Source organism: Schistocerca americana, chromosome 5 (assembly GCF_021461395.2).
Source record: "Schistocerca americana isolate TAMUIC-IGC-003095 chromosome 5, iqSchAmer2.1, whole genome shotgun sequence".
Taxonomy (NCBI): domain Eukaryota; kingdom Metazoa; phylum Arthropoda; class Insecta; order Orthoptera; family Acrididae; genus Schistocerca; species Schistocerca americana.
The window spans coordinates 519394249-519419908 of record NC_060123.1 but is presented as its reverse complement, the minus strand read 5'-3'; the positions used below and the strand labels follow the sequence as shown (position 1 = coordinate 519419908).

Below are 25660 nucleotides of genomic sequence, written 5' to 3'. Positions count from 1 at the left end.
AAAAAAAAAAAAAAAAAAAAAAAAAAAAAAAAAAAAAAAAAAAAAAAAAATTTCTGTTTCCTTGTTTCCATTGTGAAGTCAATAAACAAAACTCTGCCCTCTCTGCTTATGTAACATATATGATGAAAGATAAACATTTAGTGGATACGAGAGATAAAACTGGAGAATTTTGACAGCAACAGTTGTCCTCGCACAGCATCAAGGAGCTGATTAGAAAGTAGAGGTAAATTATTTGTTTATCATATTTACCACACAGCACAAAGCATTTCACAACTAGTATAGCAGGAATGTTTAAGTAGAAAAATGTGAAGTATCTTATAGATACTGAGGACACTTCTCAAGCCTAATATCACATTACTATAGAATACTAGAGACTTACAGAGGACTCAGGAATCTTAATGGCACAAAGATGCTTTGTTGAAGCACTGGAGCAAGTTACAAATGAATGAACTAACTAACAGGGGGGGAAATGAGGAGTTGTGCGACACAAACGATAATTGGTAGGCATGTTTCTACATCTGAAAGATGACAGCTACATAATTTCGCACCATTTATGTAAGAGTGGTGCTAATAGCGGCACTATGAGGATGTGTATCAGGTTGGCTTTAAATACATGCCGTAATGGTTTTGAATGTTAGTTGCCTTTGAGATTGGAAGTGCTGAGTTGATGTTAGTCAAGAATGCCTTTAAGGTGACAAAAACTCCATTATCAACATCTAACTGAGTTTGAACGAGGTCATGTAATAGGGCTATGAGAACCTGGATGTTCCTTCTGCAGTATTGCAGAAAGACATTGTGGGAATGTACCCACTGTACATGACTGCTGGTAGTGCTGGTCACCTGGTAGTGCTGGTCACGAGAATGTATGGTCACGAGAAGACAGGACACCAGATGGTCATGTGGTATTACTGAGAGGGAAGATAACTGTGTGTGATGTATGGCTCTGGCACATCATACTGCATCTGTAGCAGGCAGCAGTTGGCACCACAATGACACAACAAGCTGTGGGAAATCATTACTTCCAGGAGGGTGGAGGTCTGTTGTGTTTTCTGTTGAAAGCTGGTTCTGCCTCGGAGCCAGTGATGGCTGTGTGTCAGTTAGGATGAGGCCACTGAGGGCTTGCAACCAACCTGTCTGTGTGCTAGAAACACTGGACCTATACGTGGAGTTATGGATTGGGGTGTGATTTTGTACTACACCAGAAGCACTCTCGTGGTCATCCCATGCACCCTGACTGCAAATTATTACATCAGCCTGGTGATTTGACCTGTTGTGCTGCCATTCAGAACTGCATTCCGGGGGGAGGTTTTCAACAAGATAACTCTCACCCACATACCGCTGTTGTAACCCAATATTCTCTAAGAGTGTCAACATATTGCCACGCCTGCTCAATCACCGGATTTGTCTTCAATCAAGCACACTTAGGACATCCTTGGATGACAACTCCAGATCATCCACAGACAGCATTAACCATCCCCGTATTGAATGACCAAGTGCAACAGACATAGAACTCCATCCCACAACCTGACATCTGGGACCTGTACAACACAATGCATGTACATCTGAATGCTTGCATTCAACATTCTGTTTGTTTCACCAGTTATTAATGTACCAGCATTTACATTTGCAATGGCTTATCTTGAACTTACATTAACCAGTGATCTTGCAATTTAATTACTTACAAATTACCTAGACAAATGTATTCGCAAAATTTTGTTACTCTACATCATTTACCTTTGAGTGTGTTATTTTTTTGGTGTATTTGCACTGGTTATTATTATCTGAGGCTGGTGCGTGATTGGAACTTCATTTTTTTTCCCTCCTGTTGATAAACATCTCTTCTCGCCCCTTCTCTCTTCCTCTTTCTCTTTCAGCATACACAATGCTGTAACTTTGATTTGCAAATTCTTTCTTGTTTATTTCCTTCAGGTTTAGGATGAAATGCTAATGGCTCACTTTTATTAGTACTCTGGGTGTTTTATATTGACTGTTGATGCACTGCTATTGCTGTTGACTCTCTTCTGATTGAGGATTTCTACAAAAAACTTTCATAGGTTGTTTAAGGATACCTTCTGAGTATTTTGGTATCAGGGACTCATTACAAAGTTATTGCATTTTGTTTGTTATCTTGCCCCAATTACCTTTGTATCTATATTGCCCTGAAAATAGAACACAACAGCACATTTGTTGATGGTATGTGCTGTGTGTGCTTTGTTTGGATACAAACTTGTTCCATTCACTCACAGTACTTGCTGCTGATAATAGTAATGCCCACTTTACTCTTTGCACGCAAGCTTGCATTCAGTATCGCTCACTTCTGTCTCGGGTTTGCTTCTTTGATAGTGTGAAGTGTTGCATTGACAGTGATACAAAGCAGTATAGAGAGGTTTACTGATGAAGATGTGACCTATATACTCCACATGTATGAGTTCACTGAATGCCATGGGAAGATGGCACAATGATGCTGTGCCGAGCTGTTCACATGGTGATGACAACTACACCGTAGAATTTTTGCACCTGTCTGAGGGTTGTTGCATTACTCCATGTTATGTGTTGTACATTTGGCGACTGGTTGTTAAGATTCTTTTTCACTGATGCGAATGTATTTTCACAGGAATGAGGGTGATAATGGTAACAAACTGAATAAATCAAAATGACATTATCAATGTGTAATAAGCCACCAGAAACAGTGGGTCCCTGATATCAAAATATCCAGAAAGTATTCCTGAAAAACCTCTGAAAATGTGTTGGTGGAGTTCTGATTCACCCCATATAATTACAATAAATGAATAGTTCCTTGTCTGGGAGACCTTGCGTCTATACTGTAGAATATGAATGCACACTAACAATGTGCTCAAAACTGACAGACTCAAAATTACAAATGATGAAAAATAAATACCTTGGTATGATATATGATGGGATGTAAATGCTGACTGGGATGACTCCACCGACGATTCAGATCTTCATCTGTTATGCCACACCGATGGCTGGAACAGAATACAAAAGGATAGATAATGAAATGATGATATGAAAACATAACATATACAAATTTAATTAAAGAACCATTTTACTTAGTCACCGGTTAAAACAGTCATTGTCAGTTTTGCGTAAGTTTAGGACCTATCCATGAATTTAAATGGGAATTTTTGGAGGGAAGCAGACACTCTTAAGTGCTTCTACTGCCTCTATCATAAATCTGCGTAGGGGACAAACATATATGTGTTAACACGATAAGAAGTGTTTACACTTAACAGAGGTACACAGGCAATAATTTTAACTTCTTCCATTTCAGTGTGGAATAGGAAAGGGAACAATCAGGAGTTGTACAAATTACCATCTACCACTCACTTAACACTGGCTTGCAAAACATGAACATTGATGTATACGCACATTTTCCTCTTTGATTTATTCAGTTTAAAGTTGTCTGGTACCTTTGCCACCACAGAACCACCAGATGCACACAAGGAAAAACCATCACGATTATTCAGTTTCCATCTACAATTGTGAAATGTTTAAGCAGTCTTATTTACAATATTAAATTTTTCACAAGATCATTCATTATCTGAAATCATTGAGGAGCACTGCATTTCTTGTCATTTTATCAGTTAACTATGAGGAGTACCATATTACCCCAGTAGTGTGTTGTGTAACACTATGTCTACCTAGCCGACATATGATGGCAGTTGTCGAAATCATTTATTAAATAGTTAAGAACTGAAAACTGTTTGGAGGATTTTTGCCATTTGCTTTTACTTGTGATGTGATATGGGTGGATGGCAAATATCAAGGTGGGGTGGTGATTGCATTACCTGTTGGGCTTTGCATTTGTTTCATGATTCAGTGTCATTTGGAATTGTTAGGTGTGCTAGTGAATAACTGTGCCATGACAGTACTGGTGGCATCACAGTGAACAACAGAAGTTCATAAAAATACTCTATCTGTCATTCATGTAATGTCAGTGTCTGATGTCTGGATACCAGACTGAATGGACAAACAGTGTTTCCTACAATCACCTGTTCTAATGTTGTACGCTGGGATACAGTGTAATTATTCATTAGAAGAAGTAGTATAGCGTATTCCTTCCTATATATTTGAAATTGCTTGAAGACTCTTAAGTTTCCAGCTGAGGCACAACTGCAGAGAGGATGACATCAATCGAACTGCACCTGCACAATCTAAGAAGAATACTCAATTACAGGTGCAGCAATTCAGAGTTTCAAGATAACAACAAATCTGAATCTGAATGAACAACTATATTTCAAAGGGGAACATTACATCCCACAGCCACTGCAATAGGACCCACAATATTTCTGTGATGGAAGTCTATCAGGAAACTGGATTAAGGATGAAGTGTCATGAAATTTAGCCTTGGAGTTTGGTATCTCTCAAAGTAGTGTTTCACTTTCATGGAGAATGTTCTGAACCACAGGCACTGCTTCTGAAGGAGAGGTGGTGGTCAGCCATGGTCAACTACAGCAGCAGGTGTCTTTATGTTCAACAACAGGCAAGAAGAGGCCCGTTTCAACAGCTAGTGCAATTGCAACCACATTTAAGAGGACTGCAAAAGATGCAGTCTCACCTTCCAGAGTGGCACAAAGACTGTATGAGGCTAGTCTCTACCTGACGACCAGTATGTCGTGTTCCATTGACACCCACACATTGGCAGCGTAGTGTTTACAATAGTCCCAAGAATATAGAGATTGGGCCAGTGAGGAGTGGGGTAGTGTGCTCTTCTCAGATGAGAGAAGATTCAGTTTGAGCAGTGATTCTGGATGTACCTCCATGTGGCAAGAGGCGGGAACATGTAATGTACCATGGAACATTGTCAAACATGATAGTTTTGATGGTCCAAGCATTGTGGTGTGGGGAAGCAAAATGTTGCACAGGTGAACTGACCTCCAAATCTTTGAATACAGTACACTTATTGGTCAGTGTTAAAAGAGTGACACTTTACTCCTTCCACAAGTGTGCATTTTCAGTGGTACACGATTTCATTTTTATGGATGGCAATGCATGATAGAATAGGAAAGCGCAGGTGAAGGAGCTCTTGAAATGAGACGATATTCAGCAAATGGGATGGTCTGCCTATTTATCTGACTTAAGTCTAATTGAGTAAGTGTGGGACATGCTCCAGAGATGAATTGCAGCTTGTCCACTGTGGTATCACGTATCTTGGTAATGGAATAGCAAGTTTTCATCTGATGCCAATAGCAGTCATGTGGGATCTGGCAGTCTCAACAGTGCACATCCATTGAGGCACACCTCCAGTAGCTCTGTTCATCAAGCGTCATCTGCCACTGCAACGTAAGATGGCTGGTACCAGCTGTTTAGCCCACTTGCGCCCGGAGCCACTACACTGTGACTCATTTGTTTGTGCTTCATCCTTGTTGACTCTGACATAGTTGGACTGTGTTTCTTGCTGCATTATTTGTAATGAGTCTTTGTTCACTTGGAAAAATAAAAGTTAAGTAAATCTTCTGTTCGTTGTGTTGACTTGTTCATTAATCTTTTCTGCTCTTGTTTAGCTCTCTTACGATGATAGATGCTGCACCACTATGTAGCTCACTCTCCTTACGATTCTGTACAAAGTTATACACAACATCTAACAATGAGAAGGGGTGGTTTGAAGGGATTGTGAGAGACAACAGACCTCAAACTGTTGCCGCCAAATTTGAAAAGTTTTGCCCTGGCTCCAGCATCACCCACATCATGAGAGCACCGTTCCATCTGTAATCCAGTGGCGAAGCTGAATGGTTTGTCCAAACATTTAAGCAACAGATGGACAAACTTCAAGTCTCCCACACAAGGGATCATGCTCTGTTGCTCTTCTTGTATTCCTGTTGCTCCCACCTACATGACAGACCATTGCCAGCGCAGTTGCTACAAGGACGGCCCCACCACACCTTGCTTATGCTGCTGCACCTGCCCCGGCAGGTGATGCCAACTTCGTCCAGACAGGCAAAGTATCTAACTAACAACTCAGTCTTTTACCGATTTTATGGTGGACGGAGGCACTGGGAGGAAGGCACGATTGTACGATGTATTGGACCTTCTATGTTTCTCCTGTAGGAGTAAGAGGATTGCTGCAACACCATCAGAATCTAATTCATCCTTGTGAACTGCGTGATCCTGCCACAGGCTTGGTTCTTTCAGATTTGGTGCCTGCCTGGATGCTGCAGCCCTCGCTGCACCCGGCTCTTATGGGCCCTGGGCCATTGGCCTCTTCCTGGCAACTGTCCCACATGCCACCTCAGGTCCCTTTGCAGTCACTGAGATGTCTCTGTCTTTGTTTTGCTGCTCCACCTCTGGATGTGGGTATGTGGCCTGTTTTTCAGCTGGTGTTCCTGGGCAGGCTCGGGGTGTATGCCAGGGAGTGGGTGGGAGCTCAGCATCAGCCTCAATTTCGGCTCCTGTTTCCTCGTTGCCACCTGCATCCAGTCTATCCCCCCCCCTTCCCCCCCATCCCCCCCCCCCCAACCATTGTTTACTCATCTACACTACACGACGGTGGTGAAGCAGTTCGGGTGGAAGGGGTGTGCTGTCATGTATCAATACTACCCCAAAGTGTATCAAGGTTGGTAACAGAATGGCAAGTTCCCATCTGTCGCTGATAGTGGTCATCCAGGATCTGGTGGACCCAATAGTATGTGTTCACTGAGTCACACCTCCAGTAGAGCCTCTGTCCTTTGAGTGCCCTCTCCACCATAATATACGGCAGCCGCTCAGCTCACTTATGCCTGGGGCCACTATGCTACGACTCCTTCATTCATGCTTCATCCTTGTTGACTGATACAGCTGGACTCTGTTTCTTGCTGTGTTATTTGTAACGAGTCTTCATTCACTTGGATAAGTACAAGTTACATAAGTCTTCAGTTTATTGTGTTAACTTGCTCGCTAAACATTTCTGCTCCTGTCCAGCTTTCCTACAATGACAGTCAGCCCCGGATATAAGATATTTCCGAACCAGGGGCAAAACCAGGATAGTGGCGCCCACCCTCCCCATCCCCATCCCTTCTAGCGTTTGAGATAGGGCGTCAAAAATTAAAAAAAATGATTTTCCAAAAATATGTTCATTTTATAGCGCACATCTTTATGAAGAATTCGTATTGTGTGTATTATAAACATATATGTTTGAGGAAATGTAAGACATGTTATTTGGTATTAAGTGTGTCAAAGTGTAGTGCCATAACTCTTCACGCACCATTCTTCTGTCGTATATCACTATATATTGCTATGTGGAATCAAATGTTTATATTTTGTAATGGAAGCTATCAAACCTACATTGAGGACAGCAGAAATCAAAATATCCTGTGGTGCATCTCCTGCCCCCAATCGGCCGGTTAGACACTCCACCCTCCTTAAAAAAGAACTCACAGTTAATACTGAGTGGGATTATTTGTGACCGGGAGAATAACAACTCTTCAGAAAATTTGCACTCTTTATTGCCTATTAGCTAATAATTTTCTCTTTTGTGTGGCATAAAATTAAATATAGGAACACAAAAGCTGTAAAGACAAGAGACAAGCAAGACAGTACACATTTCTTCAATCCTTAGGTTCCAGCATTTTTTTTGTCCTCTTATCTTTCTGCAGCTTTACACGGTGTGCTTTCCTTTCTGCGAAAGAATCTATTACGTCATCAAAATTCGTCAAAGTGGTTTTGCTACATGAAAAATCAAAACGTCGTTGTCTAATACTGAAAGAGCTGTTAATACAAATAGTATACGAGACTGGCGTGGTTTCTCGATATGATTACGACTATTTTGTCACTGTCTGCTAGATAAAATGAAATACGCCTTTCTAATGTTGCAGCAATTGTAACAAACGCCAAATAAGCGAGGCTGTTTTGGCACAAATGGTCATTTTTATCTACCTCATTTACATAAATAACACGGTAGAATATGATCCATGACATACCAATATAAACTGCCAATTAGGCCTACTATAAGCAAAACGATTTATGTTAGGAAATTGTTCCACATTCCATTCATACGCTCCAGTTTCTCAAGCATGAGATCGATCGAAAAGTGGTGTACGAAATTTTTATGTAAATTTGGAATCGTCATATTCTTTGATATAATTTGTGTTATGTCCCCATTTCTTCCACTTCCTCTTGACAAACAATCTTGTCATCACTAATTCTGTAATTGTTCCTACCTCTGTTAAAACTTACTCTTCCGTTAACTTCACCAACCCTCCTAGAATCACCGGTTTAGTTGTTCCTCGTTTATTCTTCGGTAAGGCGTTATTATGTGTTCGTATAACGCGTTTTCCGCGCTATTCCGAGAAGATAACTTAAAGCTGCTGCTAACGAGTGACTGTAGCGATCTGACGAAGATTTTCAGTCAAGATCTCATTTTCTAGGACACAGGGATAAGATAATGCGCAATCGTTCTTACCTGTTGTTCCTGTTAGTCGTTTATTTCCACTCTGGTAATGTGAATCTATGGATTTCGCTACTAATTATAATAACGCTGATCATTCACACACCCGAACAACCACATTAAACCAACAGCGATTGGCGTTCACCCGTTCGGGTTTATTCGGCACAGCTCTTATAGCCCCCCCCCCATTTTCTCTGCGGGAAAGTTTTTTATTTCTAGGCGCGGGGTGGATTCTCTTGGCAGAGACATCACGTGCAGTAGGCCTTATGATCCGTTAGAATGTGTTCAAAAATGTTCAAAGCCCACAGAGAAGCGTTTCAAAATAATATGAATAATCGACAGACCTTCATGCGCAGGGTGCTAGGTGCTTTGTGAGACAAGGTTTTTTTCTTTAAGAATATGAATTTGGCGCTCCATGAAATTGCCGACCGGGGCGGATACCTCTGCTATCCCCCCCCCCCCCCCCCCCAACCAGTTGCGGGCCTGATGACAGTTGTCCCACCACTCTGTAGCCCACTTCTCCATACAATGTGTACGATGCATCCACATACAGCAGTTGTCAACCATGATGGTGCAGGAATGGAACATTCGACCACAAGAACTCCTTATGGACCTTGTGGCGAGCATGTGAGCATGTTGCGGAGCATGCATTACTGTCCGTGGTGATCACACATCCTTTTCTTTAATGTGCCGGGTGCCATCATAAATAACGGTGATTTCAGTGTAGCTATTGTCTTAGAACACAAGGTCTGTTCTGTCCGTCCCATTATGTAATATACCAGTTATCTGAGGCCTCACGGATAAGAAAATGCTGTCTGCATCCCCAACTTCCGTGTCTGCAACCACGTCTGCATCTTCACATATTAAAATTTTGTAAACCACTTTACCCTGGAGTTCCACTGATAGGCTTGTGCCATGTCTGGATAGTACGTATCCCACAACTTTCTGTCATAATCACTGAAAGAGATTTTCTGTATTTTTCTGCAGAATGGGAAAGTCAAAGCAAGTTGTGTTACAAGTAATCACATTTGCACTCTGTTAAATGTAGCCCACATAGTTCCTTTATTAAATGCATGTAAACTCACCATAATGTTAAATCATTTTAGCGTGCTACCCTTCTCAATGTAATAAGTGTCGCGCAGCATGCTTGTAAATATTTTAAAGTGAAACATTAATAAGATCACTGATATAATATATGTCGTATGTGATAAAGATGAGTCGGAGCACAAAGTGAAGATTCTAATTTACGGAGAACGGGCTTCGGTTTGCTTTTTAGCGGCTTCCAGTAAATACACAAGTGTCCTCTACTAATGTAAACATTGACGACTCAGACGTAAGCCAGCTGCAGGTACAATTGAAGCAGAATTTATGTGCAATTGTTCGGAAAATCGTGAAGCAGGATTAGAGTTTACTGTCCCGTCGGCAACGAACGAACCGAACAGACTCCGATTTGGAAAGGACGGGAAAAGTAATAGGCCGTGCCCTTTCAAAGGAACCACTCCAGCATTTGCACTAAGTGATTTAGGAAATCTGGATGGTCGGAAGTCGATTTGAACTGTTGCACTTCCGAATGCGAGTCCCGTGCGCTTACCACGTCACCTTACTGGCTTGGATACTCGGTAAGATGGCCATGTTGCCACCTTAAGCCGTCGCAGATGTCGACAACGTATCTAACATTCACAGTGCACTGTGTATTCGGCCGTGCGGTTCTAAGCGCGTCAGTTTGGAACCGCATGACCGCTACGGTCGCAGGTTCGAATCCTGCCTCGGGCATGGATGTGTGTGATGTCCTTAGGTTAGTTAGGTTTGAGTAGTTCTAAGTTCTAGGGGACTGATGACCTCAGTAGTTAAGTCCCATAGTGCTCAGAGCCATTTGAACCATTTTTGCACTGTGTATTCAAGTCTATAGAGAGGCATTCTGTCCCAAATGGATAATAATAAACACGTTATTGTAGATCGCTTATCGCTTGTCTCTTGTAATGCAAAAAAGACGAAAATCATAATATTTACAATGCTCATACTCTTAACCCCTAACTATAAACTAATTGTTATTGGCGATATCCGCAGAAACATCCGCCAATACCCGCATAGACACCGGATTTTTATATACTCAGTCAATATTTCTGCACCTAACGGCAGCCAAATATAAACACAGAAACGAAGAGTGGCGCTGGAGTCTGTGTCCCAAAGAATAAACTGAAAGGAGTTGCGATCCTTGCTGGCCCTCGAGTATTTTTGGGCTGTAATTTTAGCTTTAGTACGGTAAACAATGATATTTCGTTATGATGACGGTTGGTTTACTGTCGTCGTTGTAAGAACTGGTAGTAGTGCTCCTGCTGCTGCGGGATTAGAGAGTTTTAATTCTCGTAATGTGGTTGCTTATCGCACCTGTCGTATTAGTGAAGTAGCAAATAAATATTTTTGGAAGTCTTACTATTATTCTTATGAGGCATTCTGATAAGCGCTCTAACAGTCTGCTATTATATACAGTATTGCAATGCCTGTGTTGTTCAGAATTACGACGAATGTTCCTACGGACACGCATTCACGCCGGAACGAACAGGCACTGCAGAGACTACAACAGTTATGAAATGCATTAAATGAATTCGCAAATGAGAATGAGGATAACCATTAGCTGTATAATGGAATGACGACAGTGAAAACTTGTGTTGGACAGGGACTCAAATCTCGCTTTTCCGCTTATCGCGACAGTTGTCTTACCGTCAGACTATCCGAGCACAACCACCGCCAGACCCAAGCTTCAATATTTTGTCAACTGTGTGTCTGCAACCTGCACTCGTACATTCATTATGTATATTCCCGTACAGGGAACACTTTTAATTGAAAGTCGCTTGCCTGGTGTCGGCGAATAAATACAAACTGCTGTGCCTTTGTTGTTCAGAATTCCGATGCAATATTCCCTCGGACAGGTCGGTCCGGCACAAATTTTCATTGTCGTCATTCTATTACACAGCTGATGGTTGTACGTATTCGCAACTGCGAATACGTTTCATTTATTTCATAACGGCTGTAGTCGCCACAGTGCCTCTTCCTTCTGACGTGTGATGCAGTTCTGAACAACATTGGCACTGGAATACTGTATCATATTCGTTGACACAGGCCAAGCGACTTTCAGTTAAAATATCTCCCCTGTACGGGAATATACACAATGAATGTACGAGTGCAGGTTGCTGACACATGGCTGACGACATGAGGAAGTTTTGAATAGCCTAACGGTAAGGCGGCTCGCGATAAGCGGGAAATCCGGGCTCGAGTCTGGCCCGGCACAAATTTTCATTGCCGTCATTCCATTATAAAGCTGATATTTGTCCATATACATCTACATCCATACTCCGCAAGCCACCTGACGGTGTATGGCGGAGGGTTCTTTGAGTACCTCTATCGATTCTCCCTTCTATTCCAGTCTCGTATTGTTCGTGGAACGAAAGATTGTCGGTATTCCTCTGTGTGGGCTCTAATCTCTATTACTTTATCCTCATGGTCTCTTCGCGAGATATACGTAGGAGGGAGCAATGTACTGCTTGACTCCTCGGTGAAGGTATGTTCTCGAAACTTCAACAAAAGCCCGTACCGAGTTACTGAGCGTCTCTCCTGCAGAGTCTTCCACTGGAGTTTGTTTATCATCTCTGTAACGCTTTCGCCATTACTAAATGATCCCTAACGAATTCCATTTTAAATCACTCCTAATGCGTACTCCCAGATAATTTATGGAATTAACTGCTTCCAGTTTCTGACCTGCTATATCGTAGCTAAATGATAAGGGATCTTTCTTTCTATGTATTCGCAGCACATTACACTTGTCTACATTGAGATTCAATTGCCATTTCCTGCACCATGCGTCAATTCGCTGCAGATCCTCCTGCATTTCAGTACAATTTTCCATTGTTACAACCTCTCGATACACCACAGCATCATCCGCAAAAAGCCTCAGTGAACTTTCAATGTCATCCACAAGGTCATTTATGTATACTGTGAATAGCAACGGTCCTATGACACTCCCCTGCGGCACACCTGAAATCACTCTCACTTCGGAAGACTTCTCTCCATTGAGAATGACATGCTGCGTTCTGTTACCTAGGAACTCTTCAATCCAGTCACACAATTGGTCTGATAGTCCATATGCTCTTCCTTTGTTCATTAAACGACTGTGGGTAACTGTATCGAACGCCTTGCGGAAGTCAGGAAACATGGCATCTACCTGGGAACCCTTCTCTATGGCCTCTACAAATAGCGCGAGCTGGGTTTCACACGATCGTCTTTTTCGAAACCCATGCTGATTCCTACATAGTAGGTTTCTAGTCTCCAGAAAAGTTATTATACTCGAACATAGTAAGTGTTCCAAAATTCTACAACTGATCGACTACAGTTCTGCACATCTGTTCGACGTCCCTTCTTGACAACGGGGATGACCTGTGCCCTTTTCCAATCCTTTGGAACGGTACGCTCTTCTAGAGACCTGCAGCTGCGAAAACATTTCATGCCTGGTACTCTGTTTAACTCTCCGAGAGGCCTCATCGTCAGCAACATCAACAAATGAGGAGCAGGAGTGGTGGTTGGGAGGCGGCCTTTACTCTGGGCGGTGTCTCAATGTAATGTAAGTCATATCTCTCGACATTTCCTGTGTTGTTAGGACCCATCAGTGGACCACAGAGAACGCCCCTTCTTCCAGGCACCTGCGACCTTCCGGAGGCTCCTGGCGTTAGTCAGCGCGGCGCTTTCCGGCGAGGGTCCGGAAGCGGCCGCGTCTGCCGCCGGAGACAATGCCCCTCCCCTCGTCACACCACACCTTCCTCACAGCCGCCGGAAGTCGCAGCCGTGCATCGCTTGCCCTGCCCCTAACGCCGACGCTGCCGCCAGCTGTCCCCTCAATACCAATGAGGCCGGACTCCGCCACCGTTGGCCGCCGTAGCGGTGTCATCAGCCTCTGCTGGGTCAGCTCCGCAAAAAGGAACCTGCACGCAACAACGGCGAAACTGCCCAGTGCCTGGAACCGGTCGCCGCTAATATTGGCTCTGACCAACCGGTGCCCATCTTCCGCAAAGTCCTCCCACTCGGCCGTACATGGAGCGATTTCCGCCATCCGCTACTCTGCACAACGTGTTACTGCCCGGCGTTCTCGCACAAGGAACTTCCCATAGCACCAACCTAAAAACTATCCAACGGGTGTGAGCACGTTGAATATTCTGACATGATTGCCACATGGATATATTATAAACAAACCATATCCTAAGTCTCTAATCATCACATACGCGATATTGAGATCGTTATGGATTCATAGCTAAGATCAGTCAGCTTCACGGAGAAAAGTATCTTAACATAGTATTAAGGATCCGAACACATTAGATTGATACCTCAGGCCATTCATTGCTTCTGAACAGCACTCTTAGCCCTCGACGAGACACGCACGTAGGGAAGGGAGTATTAATGAATGTGCAAGAGTGAAGCTAGTCACGAATGTCGATATAAAGCATACAAGCGCGGCAGGTACTTACAGAGGCTTTATAATTACTTTTTTAATAACCACCTCTGATAACGAGCCTCTAGTGACTCGAAAGCTCGCTGATGAGAAAGCAAAGATACGGTTGCCTAGTGCCCTCTTTTCCATTTACTTCCAATAGGAAAAAATATATATTCTTCCGAAAAAGCCGGCCGGTGCGGCCGGGCGGTTCTAGGCGCTTTAGTCTGGAACCGCGCGACCGCTACGGTCGCAGGTTCGAATCCTGCCTCGGGCATGGCTGTGTGTAATGTCCTTAGGTTAGTTAGGTTTAAGTAGTTCTAAGTTCTAGGGGACTGATGACCTCAGATGTTAAGTCCCATAGTGCTCAGAGCCTTCCGAAAAACTCGAATACCTAGATGTTAATACTACGCACCGTAATTTGTCTTTGCAGTCGTTGCAGCGGAGATAACGGTGGAGGAAATCATGAACTCCACAGACGATTAGTAACGTTTAGTCCGGCCTTAACAGCCCAATTAAAAAGAAAAAAATAAAGTGCAGTACATGTGTTACAGTGGCAGCTCGTTTACCTTTTACCTCCTTTCAGATTTTCCGTCTCCTCCTTTCCCCTCAACTTTGCGCCACCGTAACATAAGATAGCTTGCGGAGTATACATGTAGCTGTAGAAATTCCTAAATCCCTGTCCAAAAATACAGTCCCGCTCTGCAAAGCTGAGAATTTTTTTCTTTGTTCTCGTAACAATACGAAAAAGTGTAAAATGCATGCATAAATACAATACCCATAAGGATGCAATACATTTGTTTTCATAAGGAATCAGAATACGTCCCCATTTGACCAGCTGGTACCACCGACTGCTTTCCTTACGCACAAAAACATCGCCTAAACACCAAAGGAACGTAGGAGTGGGGCTTACCAATAGTCGAAATTGTCCGTTTAATGCCAAAGAGAGTTACAGACAGTTACTATAAAGTGGCAGTTTTACCTACTACGAAACAAAAAATGAAGGGATTGTGTGCTAAGACTTTTATTAAAGTAAGATGCAGTTTTCAAAGACTACACGTTACGAGGACGAAGCAGGTGACGGTCATTACACGGCTATGTTCTTTACGTAATTCTCAAAGCAGGTCGGGCTTTAATCAGGACACACAAAAAGATGATTTTACATGTGGATAGCACAACTTTATGCCAATAATGTATAGTTTACAGAATCATAGAAACAAGTACTGAGACTGAATTAACAATGCGCCTGGATTTATAGTGTCTGAGAAAGCTTTTGTCACTGCATCGACAAAAATCTCTGCTAGTAAGCCGTGAGAAACAGAGAATCGAACCTAAATATCATAATACGACAAGGAACATCATGACCAGCGCTATAGGATCAGGTATGTTACTCATGAGATTCGAAAATTTGTAACTGGAATAGGAGTTAAATAAAGTGACTTCGTTCTACTAAACTGGTCTTCTACTGTCGTAGGTATCTTCAAATCACTGAATTGTGATGAAGAAGTCCATATCAGAAAATTTTATCTAATTATGGGTGGTAACGTTTGAAGAACGTCATTGCGCTTCAAAAACTGGCTAAAGCTGAATAAAAGGTAATTTATTGACGAACAAGATGGTCGGTGTCGGTCAGATGCCCATGTTCAGCGAAAAACAAATATTTTACACTTTGTGTGCTCAAAAAATTAACGGGAATTTTGTCCGAAAATTTACATGTGCCTTGATTAGTATCGGCAGTTATTAATTTTGTATTTAAATGGATCAAATAATTTGCATTAAATTTTGCCATAAACAGTAAAGTTTTAGATTATCATGCTAAATATTGCTTTTAGCCAATATGAAATGAGTAAAACAAGGGTTCATGAGTGATATATGCGATTCGGAGGCCGTGAAGACGTTGAAGATGATGCCCAGCACATCACCAACTTATGAAATAGTGGAAGAAAGTGAAAGGAATGATTATGGACTATCAAAGAGTCATCTTCGGAGAAGTCGCTGATGACATGGCATTCCAGTTGCCTCATGCCATGAAATTTTTCGTATGTTCCACACTCGTTGAATTCCGAACAAAACCGATGGCGAATTCTAGTTGCTCAGGAATCGACTGCTTAATTCAACAACGATGAAGCGATGTTGAAATTACTCGTAACACTTGAAACATAGGTTGACATATCTGAATTCGAAACTATGGGACAAACATCAAAGTGAAAAAATTCTGAGCCGTAATTTTTCCCGAGGGCATGCAGCTTTACTGTACGCTTAAATGACGATGGTGTCCTCTTGGGTAAAATATTCCGGAGGTAAAATAGTCCCTCATTCGGATCTCCGGGCGGGGACTACTCAGGAGGACGTCATTATCAGGAGACACAACACTGGCTTTCTACCGATCGGAGCGTGAAATGTCAGATCCTTTAATCGGGCTGGTAGGCTAGAAAATTTAAAAAGGGAAATGGATAGCTCAACGCTAGGTGTACTGGGAATTAGTGAAGTTCTGTGGCAGGTGAATAGAGGGTTATAAGCACGCAATAAAATAGGGTAACGCAGGAGTAGGTTTAATAATGAATTAAAAAATCGGAGCGCGGGTAAGCTACTACGGAAGCATAGTGAATGCATTATTGTAGCAAAGATAGACACCAAGCCCACGCCTACCACAGTAGTACATGTTTATATGCCAACTAACTCTGCGATTGATGAAATATATGATGAGATAAAAGAAATTATTCAGATAGTGAAGGGAGACGAAAATTTAATAGTCGTGGGGGGATGGAATTCGATAGTAGTAAAAGGAAGAGAAGGAAAAGTAGTAGGTGAATACGGAATTGGTGTAAAGAATGAAAGAGGAAGCCGCCTGGCAGATTTTTCCACATACCATAACTTAATCATAGCTAACACTTGGTTCAAGAATCATGAAAGAAGGTTGTAGACGTGGAAGGGGCCTGGAGACACTGGAAGGTTTCAGATCGATTATATAATGGTAAGACAATGATTTAGGAACCAGGTTTTAAATTGTAAGACATTTCCAGGGGCAGATGTGGACTCTGACCACAGTCTATTGGTTATGTACTGTAGATTAAAACTGAAGAAACTGCAAAAAGGTGGGAATTTAAGGAGATGGGACCTGGATAAACTGAAAGAACCAGAGGTTGTACAGAGTTTCAGGGAGAGCATAAGGGAACAATTGAAAGGAATGGGGGAAAGAAATACAGTAGAAGAAGAATGGGTAGCTCTGAGGGATGAAGTAGTGAAGGCAGCAGAGGATCAAGTGGGTAAAAAGAAGAGGGTTAGTAGAAATCCTTGGGTAACAGAAGAAATATTGAATTTAATTGATGAAAGGAGAAAATATAAAAATGCAGTAAATGAAGCAGGCAAAAATGAATACAAACGTCTCAAAAATGAGATCGACAGGAAGTGCTAAATGGCTAAGGAGGGATGGCTAGAGGACAAATGTAAGGATGTAGAGGCTTATCTCACTAGGGGTGAGGTAGATACTGCCTACAGGAAAATTAAAGAGACCTTTGGAGAGAAGAGAACCACTTGTATGAATATCAAGAGCTCAGATGGTAAACCAGTCTACGCAAAGAAGGGAAAGCAGAAAGGTGGAAGGAGTATATAGAGGGTCTATACAAGGGCGATGTACTTGCGGACAATATTATGGAAATGGAAGAGGATGTAGATGAAGATGAAATGAGAGATATGATACTGCGTGAAGAGTTTGACAAAGCACTGAAAGATCTAAGACGAAACAAGGCCCCGGGAATAGACAACATTCCATTAGAACTACTGACAGCCTTGGCAGAGCCAGCCCTGACAAAACTCTACCATCACGTTGGGCAAGATGTATGAGAAGGCGAAATACCCTCAGACTTCAAGAAGAATATAATAATTCCAATCCCAAGGAAAGCACGTGTTGACAGGTGTGAAAATTACCGAACTATCAGTTTAATAAGTCACGGCTGCAAAATACTGACACGAAATCTTTACAGACGAATTGAAAAACTAGTAGAAGCCGACGTCAGGGAAGATCAGTTTGGATTCTGTAGAAATGTTGGAACACGGGTGGCAATACTGACCCTACGACTTATCTTAGAAAATAGATTAATGAAAGACAAACCTGCTTTTGTAGGCTTACAGAAAGCTTTTGACAATGTTGACTGGTAAACTCTCTTTCAAATTCTGAAGGTGGAAGCGGTGAAATACAGGGAGCGAAAGACTATTTACAATTTGTACAGGAACCAGATGGCAGTTATACGAGTCGAGGGGCATGAAAGGGAAGCAGTGGTTGGGAAGGAAGTGAGACAGGGTTGTAGCATATCCCCAATGTTATTCATCTGTATATTGGGCAAGCAGTAAAGGAAACAAAAGAAAAATTCAGAGTAGGAATTAAAATCCATGGAGAAGAAATAAAAACTTTGAGGTTCACCGATGACATTGTAATTCTGTCAGAGACAGCAAAGGACCTGGAGGAGCAGTTGAACGGAATGGACAGTATCTTGAAAGAAGGATATAAGATGAACATCAACACACGCTAAAAGAGGATAATGGAATGTAGTCGAATGTAATCTGGCGATGGTGAGGGAATTAGATTAGGAAATGAGACACTTAAAATAATAGACGAGTTTTGCTATTTGGGGAGCAAAATAACTGATGATGGTCGAAGTAGAGAGGATATAAAATGTAGACTGGCAATGGCAAGGAAAGCGTTTCTGAAGAGGAGAAATTTGTTAACATCGAGTATAGATTCAAGTGTTAGGAAGTCGTTTCTGAAAGTAATTGTATGGAGTGTAGCCTTGTATGGAAGTGAAACATGGACGATAAATAGTTTGGACAAGAAGAGAATAGTAGCTTTGGAAATGTGGTGCTACAGAAGAATGCTGAAGATTAGATGGGTAGGCCACGTAACTAATGAGGAGGTACTGAATAGAATTGGGGAGAAGAGGAATATGTGGCACAACTTGACTAGAAGTAGGGATCGGTTGGTGGGTTACGTTTTGTGGCATCAAGGGATCACCACTCTAGTACTGGAGGGAAGCATGGAGGGTAAAAATCGTAGAGGGAGATCAAGAGATGAATACACTAAGCAGGTTCAGAGGGATGTAGGCTGCAGTAGGCACTTCGAGATGATGAAGCTTGCACAGGATGGAGTAGCATGGAGAGCTGCATCAAACCAGTCTCTGGACTGAAGATCTCAACAGCAACAACAAAAAGAATGAATTCTATTTAACTCAAGAATTCCTAGTAACTAATAATTGTACTACAAGTTTCTCTTGAGTGATAATGAAAATCTTTTAGTTCCTAAATATGATAGTTACTTCCTGTGTTAGGTTGAGTACATTTAATTTCTTATTGTATAAAACATGACACAACTATAAACTTTGAAGGAGCCAATTGTATGAAAAATACTGAAAGGCGAAAAAATATTCTGGTCGATTCTTGTGCACCTCTTTATTTCACCATTATTCTGTAGTACCACATTTCAAAAGCTTCTATTCTCTCCCTGTGTGTACTGTTTAGGCGTCCACGTTTCACTTGCATAAAGGGCTAGACTCCAGACAATTACCCTCAGGAAAGACTTTCTAATACAAATTTATACTAACAAATTTCTCTCCTTAGGAAATGCATTTGTTGCTGTTGTCAGTTTGTGTATTATATCCTCTCTAGTCTGGTTATCGGCAGTTATTTCTATGTACTAATACCACGACTGTTCTGTTCCTCATAGCGTCTCTTTAGCCTAAATGCCTCGACGTCGCCTGATTTGATTGAACAACATTCCTGGCTTACCCGCGAGAGGCGTTCAATAAGTAATGTAATACCTATTTGTTCTGAAAGCAGGTTGGTTTTATTCAGGATTCCAATACACCTTGTCATTCCCCGCGCTTCTGGCTACAAAACCGTATTTTTCAACATAAATCTAAATTCAATGCGACGGCCTTAATGGGAAGGCCTGTAAGCCCGCATGATGGCGCTCTGCTGGTCGACGTCGGAGCCTACGTCTCGTTGCATCAATAACGGCCCCGCCATTCAAACAGATCGCTTCCCGCGGAATGCATCCTTCTTTGTGGCAAGCAGATGGAAGTCGGAGGGTGCGAGATCCGGGATATAGGGGTTTCTTGCTTTACAGCCATCATATTCAGCTGCGAGAAGTTCTGCTGAGGGCTGCTGAGAAGACAGCAGTGGGAAGATGACGTAACGTGGTGTGAAGTACCGGTGACAGTTTGTTCGGTACGGGTATCGTGAGAAAGACCGTCTAAACTGTGTTCCTTCTCCGCGATTGGCTGCTGTGTTCGGTTGTTGCGCACCAATATGATAAACTTCATGTATTAATATTAGAAAAACAAAACAGTGAATTAACTTGCGTTTCATACAAAAGCATCTCGCAATAGCAGGCTATCATTCCACTATTTCAAATGTGTTAATAACCAGCAGGATAGTAAACTGTTGCTACACGAGAAGGCAGACGAAGTACTCACTTCGGAGATCTTCGGATCACACCTAAGCTGGATGGCGGGCGAAGTGGTTCGGCTGTAAGATCAGATCTCATTCGGCAGTTTCGGAAGACAGACATGTTGTCTGCCTTGGTTGGTGCCCGTTAAGGACGTAATCAGCACACTCTAGTTATTTGGATGTGTAACTAAGAACAATTCGATAGTAATTACGCAAGCACGCAGTTCATTGTTTTGCTTTTATGAAAGTGTGAATCTTGGAAATTGTTTGTGATTCATAAAGTGGAATATAATTGTGCAGTTACTCATATTCTGCTAGTAATAAGCGAGTGGCATCCCGTACAAACAAACTAATTGAAGATTTAATTATTTAAACAATATCAGTTCCTCGCTAAGAGTTTATTACTGTCTCGAGATAACGGATTCACAACCTACGTGCTGTTTTCTGTGCAGGGGACAACAACTATAGAAGATTGTAGGTTGGTGAACATTGATTAGAACTTATGCATTGCACTCAGGGCAGTGGAAGCAAATAGGCACCTCGCGTGTACTGCAGTCTTAGTACCTCCTCTGTGGTAACACAGAGGTGGTATGAAGGAGATAAATTTTCGAGGGATGGGGTTTTCCACACGCACACACATATATCACCCTCTCTTTTTATCAACTTCCCGTAGGTTAGATGCCGTTTTGTTTCCGGTTCGAAGTGATGAAGACACCTTTCGTCCCCTGCGACGCGCTAGACAACAAATTGTCACGCTCAATCTCGTAACGCCCAAGACATTCCGCACAGACGGTTCCTCGTTGCTCTTTGGCTCAAATGGCTCTGAGCACTGTGGGACTTAACATCTGAGGTCATCAGTCCACTAGAACTTAGAAGTACTTAAACCTAACTAACCTAAGGACATCACACACATTCATGCCCGAGGCAGGATTCGAACCTGCGACCGTAGCGGTCACGCGGTGCCAAACTGAAGCGCCTAGAACCGCACGGTCACTCCGGCCGGCCGTTGCTCTTTATGGCCTTCTGTTATGCGGCGGGGAACCCAGAAGGCACAAATCTTTGAATACTCCAACTTGTGAACAAGTGTGTTAGCACTACAAACAGAGATGTCCAGTTGAGCAGCGAGGTGTATGACTGTGATCAGACGATCGCCTTGAATAAGAATGTCTGCACGTCCCAGGCCCGCATCTCGTGGTCGTGCGGTAGCGTTCTCGCTTCCCACGCCCGGGTTCCCGGGTTCGATTCCCGGCGGGGTCAGGGATTTTCTCTGCCTCGTGATGGCTGGGTGTTGTGTGCTGTCCTTAGGTTAGTTAGGTTTAAGTAGTTCTAAGTTCTAGGGGACTTATGACCACAGCAGTTGAGTCCCATAGTGCTCAGAGCCATTTGAACCATTTTTTTCTGCACGTCCCAACATTGCAGGAATCACAGATGTGTGCGACCGGCCGGCACGCTTGAGATCGGGCAGGCTTGCGCGACGTTCTTGCGATAACGACTCACCGCATTTTGTTTACTGCCAGGTCTCCGTAGACGTTCAACAAGCGCCTGTGAATATCTGTGATGCTCCGGTTTTCCGAAAGAAACTCAGTGACAGCTCTATGGTTGGAACGTACCTTACGCGCGTTCCCACGTGATTCTGAAGGCTGCGTATAGCACCACCACCTATCGGAACTTCATGAAACAAAGGGTCTGAAAGCGGGAATATTCCACGATGTCCCACAACTAATTCCGCAGTTTTTCAACCGAAAGTGTCCCCTCGTACATTCCAGAAACATCTTACTGAAAGTCGTGAGATAGCCCGCATCTCGTGGTCGTGCGGTAGCGTTCTCGCTTCCCACGCCCGGGTTCCCGGGTTCGATTCCCGGCGGGGTCAGGGATTTTCTCTACCTCGTGATGGCTGGGTGTTGTGTGCTGTCCTTAGGTTAGTTAGGTTTAAGTAGTTCTAAGTTCTAGGGGACTTATGACCACAGCAGTTGAGTCCCATAGTGCTCAGAGCCAAAGTCGTGTGATAAGGCACGCCTCAGTGGAAGATGACAGACGACTGGGGATGAGTTTACGTACGTTGATGCTTAAAGCTGAAGATCTTTATTTGTGGGGAAGGATGCAACAGGCTTTTATCCAACTAGGGATGAAATACTGCCACAATAAAGAGTGGTCCTATACCACGCTGATAACAACTCTTTCCCTTGCCATTCTCAAGGCAATTTATGGCACGCAGTGCGAGCTCCCCTGGAGAACAACGCAGAAGTATGAGGTGGTTGTTTTCTGGAGATCCGTCATAATAATGCAGAGGGGGTGGGGGTTTGATGATAAGTTGCGCCGGCCCATTAGTTATTCGGCAGGCCCGGGGGCTGGCCAGTCACGCGGCCGCGTCGTTAGCTGCGCGCTGGCCGCTGAGCGGAAACGCCGCGGGCCGCTGCGGCGGCCGCCGTGTTGATGCACTGCGCGCGCTCTGCCGTTCCCACGAGCCCGCGCCGCCGATCGCTCACTGCCGCTACCTGCGGCCGGCTACCTCTGCTGCCGGACTGCGGATACACTTGTCTCGGCTGCGCGGCAGACACTGAATCCTCTGCACAGGCGGCCGTGTAAATGCCTTATCTGCATATCTTCTTATTTCTTCTGCCGTACATCGAATCGACTACTTCAGTGCCGCAGACCAACCGAATAAGACAGTTATCTGTTCCTCACAGTATGAGTAATAACGCCTTCGGTCAAAAAAATTGTTTGTGCTTTGTTTAAGTACACGTTGCATTTCGGACCCTGGGGTTCCATCATCAGGCGCAATACTGTATTCACTTCTAGTCTTGAGTGAAATGATGCGAATTGCGAGCTCCTGTTGTGAGGAGAATGCTAAGTTTCGAAATTCGCTGATTAGACAACAAAAATAAGATGAGATACAGTTAAAATCTTACCAAAAATCCACGAAGATAATTTTTTACGTTTTTAATTACAGAAGAAATTGATTTACGATTATTAGAATAAACGTTATTACAATAAACCTTATTAGGAACAAAACGCGAAAATAAAAACAAACAGACAAGCGACCCAAGTAACTATCCCAAGTAGTAATTTTCACTCCCCGCGTAGGTAATACCATAAAAAAAACCTTATTTATTCACGCCCCACAAATCGAAAATATTTTGTCCACAAAGAAGAAACAGAGCAGAGATTGCTACTATAATTAATTGACATTATTTTATTATTACGCACCGGTATGTACTCCTACATCATATATTATACTACAGTGACGAAGGCTGTTCCGTTGTAAAATGATCAATGATGAATAAAAATTCTTTATTCCTGATTCGCTAACTACACAGCGACCTTTCATCTAACTTTAATTTAACACCCCACATACAGAATATGTTACACACGTTAAAAAATTTATACGCTGTTGAGGATTCTAAACGAGATATTTTGAGATAAGGAACCAATGGTCTGAAACGAATATTTCACGGGTTACGAGATCTTGAATAAGCAATTCGCGTGAAGTACATGTTCGTGAACTTAGTTTTTAATATGAATTACCTTCTTGCTGCATAGACTTTGGTGGCGCTACTTCGGATTTTTTAAGACATACAATTGTCCGTGATGTGTCCACAGTGGAGTTTGCCGTTGCTTACACTTCACTACAGGTTGTCAAAGATGAAGCATTACTCGTTAAAGAAACTTGCAGACATGCATTTCATGACTGGCGCAGCAGGACGCAGTTTCCAGACAGTGGAACGCATGACCTAACTAGAGGAAATTTATTGCCATGGATAAAAAAACTGGCGAGAAATCGGGATGTTAAAGCAACAGGGAGCTGGCCAAATTTTGGTCTTGGCCTGAGAATGCGTTCTTTGAAGCATACAGTGTGGAGAATACTGACGGAACAGGATTTTGACCTCAACCATATTTCATATAATACTTCAGTATGAAATTCCTATAGTTTGTGGAGTAGACAGATGAGACACTTTTTTCGAGTGTCAGAATCACAATGCTTGTAACGATGAAAAACTATGCGGCACGCTTCCCACATCACTACAACAGCAGCTTGTGAATCAATATAACCTTATTCGTTGCCACTTTCTCTGAATTGTGCGCGTTACCTGGCGTTCACTCGAGACGCGCTGTGAAAGATGGCACATGTGAAGCAGGATTTTTTTTTAAATTTTTATTTACGCGTCACGTTCCATAGGACCAAATTGAGGAGCAATTCTCCAAGGTAATGAAAAGTGTCAGTACATGAAATTACAACATAAAAGTAATAACAGATAAAAATAAAATGTTTATGAACCCGAAGAAAGTCAGTCCATAAGTTTAAGTAAACGCAATCAACAATACAACACAGCTTCATTTTTCAAGGAACTCCTCGACAGAATAGGAGTGACCTATAAGGAAACTCTTCAGTTTCGATTTGAAAGCTCGTGGATTACTGCTAAGATTTTTGAACTCGAGTGGTAGCTTGTTGAAAATGAATGCAGCAGTATACTACTCACCTCTCTGCACAAGAGTTAAGGAGTCCGATCCAAATGCAGGACCTGATTTCTGCCAAGTATTAACTGAATGAAAGTCGCTTATTCTTGGGAATAAATTAATATTTTTAACAACAAATGACAGTAAGGAATATATTTATTGAGAGGCCAATGTCAAAATACCCAGACTCATGAACAGGGGTCGACAAGAGGTTCGTGAACTTACACCACGCCCGTTTCTGAGCCAAAAATATCCTTTTAGAATGGGGAGAGTTACCCCAAAATATAATACCATACGACCTAAGCGAATGAAAATAAGCAAAGTAGATTAATTTTCGTGTCGAACGATGACTCACTTAAGATACCGTTCGAATAGTAAAAATGGCAGCATTAAGTCTTTGAACAAGATCCTGAACATGGGATTTCCACGACAGTTTACTATCGGAACACCTAGAAATTTAAACTGCTCAGTTTCACTAATCATATGCCCATTCTGTGAAATTAAAACGTCAAATTTTGTTGAATTGTGTGTTAGAAACTGTAAAAACTGAGACTGTGATTTAGCATTGGTTTATTTTCTACAAGTCTTGAACTTATGGCATGAACTGCACATCCTTTACTGCCAAGCTAGTGTCATCAGCAACAGAAATATTTTAGAGATACCCATAATACTAGAGGGCATATCATTTATATAAATAAGGAACAGGAGTGGCCCAAACACTGATCCCTGGAGCACCCCCCACATGACTGTACCCCACTCAGACCTCATATCACTGCCATTCTGAACACTGTGAATAATGACCTTTTGCTGTCTGTTGCTGAAGTAAGATGTGAACCAATTGTGAGCTACTTTTTCCGTGATGGTCCATCTTGAAAAACAGCCAGCTGATCTGTATCCCGGTGAAG

General features: G+C 42.6%; 1 protein-coding gene across 4 annotated transcripts in view; it reads right to left on the bottom strand.

Annotated features, from left to right (window-relative positions):
• LOC124616726 (cytosolic carboxypeptidase 1-like) overlaps positions 1 to 25660 on the bottom strand; it is a 514069-nt gene that overhangs the window by 46756 nt on the left and 441653 nt on the right. For all 4 annotated transcript variants that reach the window (XM_047145088.1, XM_047145090.1, XM_047145089.1 and 1 more), the window contains exon 19: positions 2900 to 2987. In XM_047145088.1, the coding sequence (XP_047001044.1) occupies positions 2900 to 2987 (88 nt within the window). The remainder of the gene's footprint in view (positions 1 to 2899; positions 2988 to 25660) is intronic.